Source organism: Aythya fuligula, chromosome 24 (assembly GCF_009819795.1).
Source record: "Aythya fuligula isolate bAytFul2 chromosome 24, bAytFul2.pri, whole genome shotgun sequence".
Taxonomy (NCBI): domain Eukaryota; kingdom Metazoa; phylum Chordata; class Aves; order Anseriformes; family Anatidae; genus Aythya; species Aythya fuligula.
The window spans coordinates 4116719-4126811 of record NC_045582.1 but is presented as its reverse complement, the minus strand read 5'-3'; the positions used below and the strand labels follow the sequence as shown (position 1 = coordinate 4126811).

Sequence of the window (10093 nt, the reverse complement as noted above, 5' to 3'; positions counted from 1 at the left end):
TCCAGATAGGCAGCTGGAAAGGGGACTTCCAGGATGGTTACCAGGACAGGTGGAAGTACCTGGAAGATGAGGGAAACTAAATGCACATAATAATCGACAGTGTAGTGGCGCTGCAACTAGAGGGGAAGATCACTTTCTTCTAATATAGTGAATACACATCCTACAAATTCATGTTTTGTCTTAGCAGAAATTAAATTCATCCTGCGATACTTTATGGAAAGGATTGAACCATTTCAGTTGATGAGTAGGTGCTCATTTTTAAAAATACTGAAGAAATTTCTCAGGTATTCAGATAGAGCTTCACTGTCTGACCATAAGCAACCAGTGACACCTGCAGAGCTCTGTTATATGAGTATTTTCCTGTGTCTGGCAGCTGTCAGAAAGGACCTGAAGGAGACCAGAGTTCCTGGGGGAAATTCAGATAGAGCCAAGTGGAGTTCCCAAGGCACTTCTACTGCCAGCAGTAGTCTTTGTCTCTGTAACTGCAGCCTAGACCAGCACATGAAACTCCTTCAAAGAGAAGTGAGAGGGTTCTTGGGACTCATAGATGAAATTGTCATTTGGAATATGAGAAACTCTGGCTGATTCTTTGTAGACACCTGAACATCCATGAACCATCTGGGTCATCTGTGGCAAATTTAGGCTGAAAGACTCAAAGGCAGGTCCCTTCAAGTGGCCGTGGTGGTACCCATCAGCTTGCCCCAGTTTGGAAAATTGCCCCCTTCCAGCCAGGGAAAAGCCTAACTGGCACTGAGGGGCAGCCCAAAGGGCTGCTGGTGCTGCTCCTCCATGTGGAAGCTGGGCTATTGGTCCTGAGCCCCTCCTACATGCTGGGGCTTCTCCCCCAGCTGCAGAGGAGAAGGGAAGAAATGGCAGCTGAGACTGTTTGAGTTCTCAGGGCTTCTTTATTGTCTTTATTTACACAGGAAGCCACTGCTATATGTACATGAGATGACTGGGAAAAGTAAATAAATGTATTAAGAGAGAAGATGCTAAGAATAACATAAAATCAAAATCACATCTTTTAGGAAATAATGATATAAAATAATTACAAGATATTGTATTGAGTGTTTTGTTTTGTTTTTCCCAATAACCTGTGTGTCCCATTAGCATTATAGGCACATTACTGATGCTAAAGAATCAGGTATCCAAAGAATTTCCTCACTGCATCCTTGAGCTCCTGGTTCCTCATGCTGTAGATGAGAGGGTTCACTGCTGGAGGCACAACCGAGTACAGAACTGCCATGACCACATTTAGGAATGAAGAGGAAATGAAATGGGGCTTTAGGTAGGCAAACATGATGGTGCTTAGAAACAGGGAAACTACGGACAGGTGAGGGAGACACATGGAAAAGGCTTTGTGGCGGCCTTGCTCAGAGGGCATCCTCAGCACAGCCCTGAAGACCTGCACATAGGATAACACAATGAAAACAAAACAACCAACACCTAAACAGACAGAAAACATGATGAGTGCCATCTCTGTGAGGTAAGAATCTGAGCAGGTGAGCCTGAGGATCTGAGGAAGTTCACAGAAGAACTGGTCCACAGCATTGCCTTGGCATAGGGGCAGTGAAAATGTGTTGGCAGTGTGCAGGACAGCATGGACAAAGCCACTGCCCCAGGCAGCTGCTGCCATCTGGGCACAAGCTCTGCTGCCAAGGAGGCTCCCGTAGTGCAGGGGCTTGCAGATAGCAACGTAGCGGTCATAGGCCATGACAGTGAGAAGGGAATACTCTGCTCCAAACAAGAAGACTAAAAAGAAGACCTGGGCAGCACATCCTTCATAGGAGATGGCCCTGGTGCCCCAGAGGGTATTGGCTATGGCTTTGGGGAGAGTGGTGGAGATGCAGCCCAGGTCGAGGATGGCGAGGTTGAGGAGGAAGAAGTACATGGGGGTGTGGAGGCGGTGGTTGCAGGCTACAGTGGTGAGGATGATGCCATTGCCCAGGAGGGCAGCCAGGTAGATGCCCAGGAAGAGCCCGAAGTGCAGGAGCTGCAGCTCGCGTGTGTCTGCGAATGCCAGCAGGAGGAACTCGCTCACAGAGCTGCTGTTGGGCATTTGCTGGTTCTGGGCATGGGGCCCTGCCCAAGGAATAGAAAGATGGTAATAATTTACCACAGAGTTATTAAAGAATAAACTATTTCAATTTCCTATTAAAACCCCCTAACACGTTTGCCCACTTCCAGGCAGACCTTTGGCAGGTCACTTTCAAGAGTTCTGATTAATGCTGCCTGAAAATGTCCTTGGGAGCAGGGGGCTCTGTTGTGGGCAATGCAGGAGTCAGTTCTGCCTTACAGCAAGAGGTGAAGAGGAACATGGGGTAATCCCAGATTTAATTCTCTCCTGATATCTGGAGATTGTGCACATTGTTGCTCCCAGTTTACCCAACTGCAGAACAGGGCTGTGGGGCTTTCCTTTGTTGTTGTTGTTGTTTTGTTCCAGCTGCCCCACTGCATCTGAGGAGTGTTTCTAAGGCAGAAATCCTCGGCATTTCTGCTGCATTCCAAGTGAAAGCCTGTGGATCATCAGAGGCAAAGGGAAAGTCCCTTAAGTGCAGATTATCCTGCAGAGAGGACAACCTGGCTGTCAGTCAGTCCTAGTCTCAGCTGCCCTGTGCTGGCATCTCTTTGAGCTTCAGGACAATTGCACTCAGCGGTTCACCTGAAAAGAACCTGAACACTGTTGAGATCAGAAGAATCAAGGCTCAAAGAGCACATCTCCAGCCCCTTCACCCCGTCCCTGTACTCCACTTCCAGCCGAGCACACTGAGGGCTCACTCCATGTATATCTGAAACCCCCATTCCTAGCCAGCCTGGAAACAAGAACAGCAGCAATACACCCAGATGGAGAAGCCAGAAGGAATGTCACCATGCTGCTGCCATGGGAGGCAAGGCCAGGGAGGGACATACAGACACTCAGGAGCCCCTCCTCTGCTGCAGCTCCATCTGCAGGGAAGGCAGCTCATGCTTATTGCAAATACTGTGTGCTCAGCTCTGCAGACACCTCCCAAAGACAGGGCACTGCCCATAGGCATCACAAGGGTTGCAGCGCCTAAAGACCAGCTGGAGTTAGCCCTGAGCAGGCCACAAATGTAATGTTGCAGTCTTTAAGCTGTGGTGGCTAGAGGGACTTTATGAAGTTCATCTCTACCATATTGATGTCTTAGTACAGTACTCTAGGAGCCTCAGTCTCCTGTACAATCCCAACAAACAATTACCATGAAATCTGCCTCCCTGACACTACAGGAATCTGAAAGCACAGACTCCAGAAAAAGTCTTACCCTTCACGTAGATGCTGTCTTGGTCTTCTTCTTGAAAAGCCCAGTCATAAATGTGATTCTCTAAAACATCTTCTACTCTGTGCTGGAGAAACAGAGAGAGGCATCCTGACACATGCTATCAGCCATCAGATGTGCTAGTTGTAGAAGAACCATTTGGCAACTGAATCTACATTGCTTTGCAACTGGAGACTCAGTGTCAAGAATCTGCAGAACTGTCCTGCCTCACACTGTCCTCTGTTGTTGTGCTCCTCCAGCCCTTCTGTGCTGTGCAGAGGAGCTGCTCATGGGCAGAGCTGTCTCTCTGCACCAGGCCCCTCTTGCCAGGATATCTCTCTGTCCCAGGAGCCTGGCCAAGCTCAGCAGCAGAGGCCCAGCCCAAGGCATTGTAATGACCCCTCTGGTGAGTTTGGTGATGAGCCCATGAAACGCTAGCATTAAGAGGAAACTGAAGAAATCTCTCAAGAAGTCCAAGTCAGATGCAACTTTCCTGGCATGCCCCCCTGTGGGCCGGTACTGACATAGCCTCCCTTGGAGCTCGTTAGAGCATAATATTGGAGGTAGTGAAGACAAGTAGACAAAGGCAATGTGAAAGTGACACTGATGCATAGAAAACTACTGCTTGTGTTTCACCAAGCACAAGGGCCAGGCCCCTGGGAAGGGAGTAGGAGATGGGGATGGGCACTGCCAAGTGCAGGAGAATGGTCTGACCCCTGCCTGGTTCATGGGTGGAGGCAACGAGGCACTGAGGCTGCAGAACTTTGTCCATTTGGTGTCACACCAGATCTGAGCTAATTATGATAATGCAGATTTTCCTGGTGGCCATGCTCCTCGTAAGGCAGCTCTGAATGAAGCTGGCCTTGCTTCTGGTGAGCAGGCACCACTGCTCATATGGCATCCCTCTTAGTGCCCAGACACTTCTCCTGGGCACTGCTCAGTCAGCAGGGTCCCAGTCAACCCTGGTGTAGGAGGTTACTCTTCTGATGGTGCAGGTCTAGGCTCTTCTCCTTGTAAATGTCAAGATGTTTCTCTAGGCAAAATCCTGGAGTCTCTCAAGGTTCCCTTTTATAGATGCTCCAGTCTGTCAGCTGTTAATGTCTGCAGGCAAATGGCTCACCCTGATTGTGCTGTCTCTGAGAAGATAGTGGTATTTCTGCCCTGGTCAGGCCTCACCTGGACTACTGTATCCAGTTATGGGCTCCCCAGTACAAAAAAAAAAAAAAAAAAAAAAAAAAAAAAAGACAGGGATCTCCTAGAAAGAGTCCAGCGGAGGGCCACAAAGATGATACAGGGCCTGGAGCATGTCCCCTGTGAGGAAAAGCTGAGAGACCTGAGTCTGTTCAGCCTTGAGAAAATAAGACTGAGAGGGGATTTTATTAATGTTTATAAATAAAATAAATGCTTATAAATACAAATAAATGTTTATGAAGTGTGGGAGACAAAGGGATATGGTCAACCTCCTTTCAGTAATAAGATGGATAAACCCATCATGTGTTAATTCTGTGTTGTCACTTAGGTATTGATACTCAACTGTCAGGCAGCATCTCCCACCTGGCTTTCAGACTGTCCAAACTGGTGAATGGTATGTGGAGTGGGGTCTAGTTATAATGTGCCATTTTTCTGACTCTGCTGTTAAATCAGAAATTACATTTTGAGGTGCAACAGTAATCAGACACTGGGGTAATTTTCAAATCAGGGAGTGCAGGGGCAGTTCAGAGTACATGTATTGTAAATTCCCAATTTCTACAGGTGTTGGCATTGGAGCTGAAGGACCACACACTTTCTGGGAGGTGCCAGTTTGTCCCATCAAAACACCAAAATCCAAACTACTTTCATGGTGATTATTAACCAAAAAGCAAGAAGACAACATGTGCTTCTCACACAGGAGCCATATATGTTAATTTTCATGGTCAGACATGACTAAACTTACTCCATTCACTATCAGAGTGACCATCTAATAAACACCACACGAGGGTACAAAAAGGAAAGCCACTGTGCAGTAGGGAATGTATTAACAGAGCAGACCGTTATTTCTGAGAGGTATGAGACCAGTGAAAGAGACGGGGAAGAAAAAGGCAGATGATAGGAAAAGCCAAGGATGAAATCAGTGGCTATCTGTGGTAACAGGGAAGACCCCCTGCACCTGGTGTGATTCCTCCGTGGTCAGGAAGAACCTGAGTGCTTTTCTCAACCAAGCCATATGGAAGAGAAGGCACAACAGTGTCACCAGGCTAGGAGGGACCTCAATAGGCAACCTCCCGCTCCAAGCAGGATCACAGCAACTTACTCAAGGCTTTATGAAGATGGCTCTTGAAAATTTCCAGGTGTGGAGCTGGCTCACATTTTCTGAGACATAGCTTCCAGAGCTGTTCTCTTGTTGGAAAAGTTTCTGTACACATGTATCATGAATGTCTCTTGTTTCAGCCCTCTGCCTGTACTGATGTCCTGCATGGTAGTGATGATCCTGAATCTGTCCTCTTGGAAACCTCTGCACAGGCAGTGCAAAGCTGCTATGTGTTCCCTTCAAATCCATTCTTTCCCCATGCTGAACAAGGCCAGGGTTCTCATCCTCCAGCCCCAACCATCTCGGTGGCCTCCACTGAACTGGCTTCAGTCTGTTAAGGACTGCCTTGCATGATGGTAGACATGCATGGTGTGCTTCAATGCTGCTTTAAATCATGTTGGAGAATCATGTCATGTCATATAGAACTACAGGCCTGTAACTGACTGTTAAAGGGAGCAGCTGCCCTGAATTAGATTGCGCAGTGTGTGGATGCCCATGGGACAACTTCTGATTATAAAATCAGCAGACGTTGTTGGAAATAGAACAGATGGAGAAGAGAAGAAGAGAAGCTTGGCTGTTCCTGTGGTTCATGACCCCTTTTGATCACCCTACACTTCTAGGGATTACCTTGAACCCAATGAGTAAGAAAAGGCTCAAGTGTCATACATGTGCATATTTGTTGCCATTTCAGTTGGTCACAGGAGTTCCCCACCAGCCTCCCAGGTGGTGACTCTAGTCACTGTTCTTTCTCCAAAAATTGCTCCATTACATATTGCAGATACACACATGTATCGTGGCCTGTGTCTGCCACTTGAAATGGAGCCAGGAGTTTGCATCTGAACACCTCACCCATGACCACCTCCTCCATTGCCTAGCACAGGAGTTAGAAAGGGAGCTCATATGCGGGTGCCTGTTTGGTGCATGCCTGAATCAAAGCAAGAGGAAGTCCACCTCCAACAGGTTTGTGTTGTGCATGGGAGGAGGCTGAGTTCCCTTCCAGCCACAGGACTGCAAAACCCCCAAAAAGATGCCTTGATTGCCTTGGCTGCATCCCTTCCCTCAGCAGGGGGAAAGGATCTCACTGCCTGTCCTGGTCTAGCTCTCCTGCCTAATGTTGGGACAAGGCAGGGTGGTTCTCCCACCCAACTGTGCCTCTGGGAGCACAGAGAACAGTGTTGGAAAGAAATGTTGCTGTCAGCTAAGCAAGGGAACGTCAGTGCCTTCTCTTTCAAGGAGGTACCAGGGGAGCCCCAGGGACATCTCCAGGGAGCCCAGTGTGAGGTGGGGAGAGCAGATGCCTTGGGCTCGGCCTGTGCTGCTGATCTGGGCCAGGCTCCTGGGAGAGAGGGAAGGAGGGAGGGAACTCCTGGGCAGTGCTGAAGGGGGACAGAAAACACGGGAACTGTAAGGCAGCCTGCAGCAGGTGGGCAGAGGAGACCTGACTGAAGCAGGAACCTTCACAGCTCCTGGCATGGTAAGGGCAATGAGTGCAGGGCAATGCAGCTGTGGTTCCTGCAGGGATCTCCTCAATTAAGCACATCCCACAGCTTGTGGGACTTACAAGAATGACTTTTGTGGTGTAAGTCTCTGGCGCAGAGGAGGGGGATATGCTGCAGAGAAGGGCTTCCCTGCCTCATGTCCAGAGGCCAGGGCCCCAGAGTTGCCTTCTGACAGGGCCGGCTGCAGCTGGGGTACAGAAAGGGGTGCTGCCCAGGGGCTACAGGGAGAAGCTGCAGGTGGAATGAGCCCCCCCGGCAAGGCAGGGCAGGGTCCGGCTGCTGCCTGGGGCAGGCTGCTCACAGCTATACAGCACCCCCAGGGCATTTCCCCGGGGGCTTGGGCAGTGGAAGGGCAGGGCAGGGGCTGCCTTCAAGTGAAGGCACTTTCTGCAGTCTCTGCCTTCATTTTCCTGCTGTGATGAAAAAGCAGGCTGTGTGATAATAGAATGATTAGATTTCTAAAGGGACTGAGGCTCCTACAGCATTACTCTGAGGTATAAGTAAGTTGCTGATGAACCTTTGAAAGTCCCTTCATTCATCTCTGCTTACACACTTTGCCAGCATCTACTTTTTTTCTTTTCCTTTTTTTCCCTCAGGGAATATCCAGGATATTCTTTAGGACCTGCAGACAGGTAGATGTCCCCAGAGCTGTCCCTATGACTGGGAGGTGTCTGCAGGGCAAAGCTGCACACACAGCGGTTGGGAAGGGGTCTGTGAGCATGGACAGGATGAGATGCGGGGATAGAGAAACAGCTGCTGGCAGGCACAGCTGCAGGCAGCAGTGGCAGGGACAGGCAGTGAGAGGGAGCTACTCCCTCCCTACCGTCCCCTGCCTTCATTGCAGCAGCCCCTGGTCTCCTATCCCCCTCACAAGCACAGCTTGTGTCATGGCACAGATAATCTGGGAGAATCTCTGTCCTCAGTCTTCAACTCTATATTGTCGAGGGCAAGACCTGCCTCCTGTGCCGCCAAAGCTCCTGCAGAAAAAAAAAAAAAAAAAAAAGAAAGAAAAAAAAAGAAAAAGATCTTTGCATTGTCCAAGTTCCCTTGCTTACTCTTCTGAATCAGAATCCTTGTAAAGTCTTCTTACTTGCATTCTGCACAGCTGTGCTGAAAGAGTGTCTTTTCCACCTGCACTTGGAGCTGGTGCCGTTTTCTCCCAGCACAGCCCAGATGATTTTTCAGCATCACCTCTGAGAGCAGCCATCCCCAAGCTGAGACTGCTGCAGGCACTGATCCACACAACCAAATACCCTCATTGAACACAGGGATCCCCTTCCCAGGTGCCCTCCCTCCAAAACCACAGTGCTGTATACACCTCCGTGTACCATGGCTGTGCAGTAAATATGGTCCATCAGGAATTTCTGGGCAGAGCCAGCTGCTGTGTATATGACATCAGCCAGCACAAGGCAGGACTACAGCAAGGGCGATGCACTAAGGACTTGTAAGAAAAAAAGGTAACATGAAATCTTTAATAAAGAATGAATTGAGTTTTGCTGTAAGAAACCTACCCTATCTTTGAATGTTTTTTTCTCCTTTGGCAGTGTCCATATCCAGAACGAGCAAATGCCCAACAGCAGCTCTGTGAGCGAGTTCCTCCTGCTGGCATTCGCAGACACACGCGAGCTGCAGCTCCTGCACTTCGGGCTCTTCCTGGGCATCTACCTGGCTGCCCTCCTGGGCAACGGCCTCATCCTCACCGCTGTGGCCTGCGACCACCGCCTCCACACCCCCATGTACTTCTTCCTCCTCAACCTCGCCATCCTCGACCTGGGCTGCATCTCCACCACTCTCCCCAAAGCCATGGCCAATACCCTCTGGGACACCAGGGCCATCTCCTATGAAGGATGTGCTGCCCAGGTCCTCTTTGTATTCTTCTTGGCTGGAGCAGAGTATTCCCTTCTCACCGTCATGGCCTATGACCGCTACGTTGCCATCTGCAAGCCCCTGCACTACGGGAGCCTCCTTGGCAGCAGAGCTTGTGCCCAGATGGCAGCAGCTGCCTGGGGCAGTGGCTTTGTCCATGCTGTCCTGCACACTGCCAACACATTTTCACTGCCTCTCTGCCAAGGCAATGCTGTGGACCAGTTCTTCTGTGAAATCCCCCAGATCCTCAAGCTCTCATGCTCAAATTCCTACCTCAGGGAAGCTGGTGTACTTGTGGTTAGTGTTTCATTAGTATTTGGTTGTTTTGTCTTCATTGTGCTGTCCTACGTGCAGGTCTTCAGGGCTGTGCTGAGGATGCCCTCTGAGCAAGGCCGCCACAAAGCCTTTTCCATGTGCCTCCCTCACATGGTTGTGGTCTCTCTGTTTGTCAGCACTGTTATGTTTGCCTACCTGAAACGCCCTTCCATTTCTTTCCCATCGCTAGACCTGATGGCGGCTGTTCTGTACTCGGTGGTGCCTCCAGCAGTGAACCCCCTCATCTACAGCATGAGAAATCAAGAGCTCAAGGATGCCTTATGGAAATTGATGACTAGGTGTGTTTCAGATGCAGCAAATTTCCAATCTGCTTCTGCAGATGACTCATAATATCAATAATTACAGGAATAGCCAATATTCTATTTTTGCGTGTGTCTTTGTGCTTATTTTTTTTTTTGGAGGATTTTCTTTGTTTTAATTCAGCTAATGTATCCAATTAAAATGAGATGATTCATCCCATTTGCATTTCAGTATGTACCTGTTGAATATAGGTCAGAAACTCTGTGCATGAGAAGCCAGGCTCTCTGTGAAGTTGAACAAAATAACAAAACCCTACACTGCCTTCTTTGTCTGATATCCTTCCTGTGAGACCTGTTCTGAGCCCCCAGAATGTAAGCCTGGTGGACTGACCAGAGCTAAAGTGCTAAATCTGGGGTAAACAGGCAGAGGAGAGCTCTGCAGCCCTAGGGCTTGCAGCAGCCTCGGCCAAGGAGTCTAGCAAGTGATTCGTTGCAGCCCTGGGGCAATGGAAGTGACCCCATGAACTGGGTCTGCCTCCCAGACTGCCCAGCATGGCCCTGCAGAGTGCCCCCATGCCCCAGGCACCACAG

At 49.3% G+C, this 10093-nt stretch overlaps 1 protein-coding gene across 1 annotated transcript; it reads left to right on the top strand.

Annotated features, from left to right (window-relative positions):
- Positions 1–8627: 8627 nt before the first annotated feature.
- LOC116498288 (olfactory receptor 14C36-like) lies at positions 8628–9593 on the top strand. The gene has a single exon (XM_032202534.1). It carries the CDS (start codon positions 8628–8630, stop codon positions 9591–9593), a length of 966 nt encoding a protein of 321 aa, XP_032058425.1.
- The last annotated feature ends 500 nt before the right edge of the window (positions 9594–10093 follow it).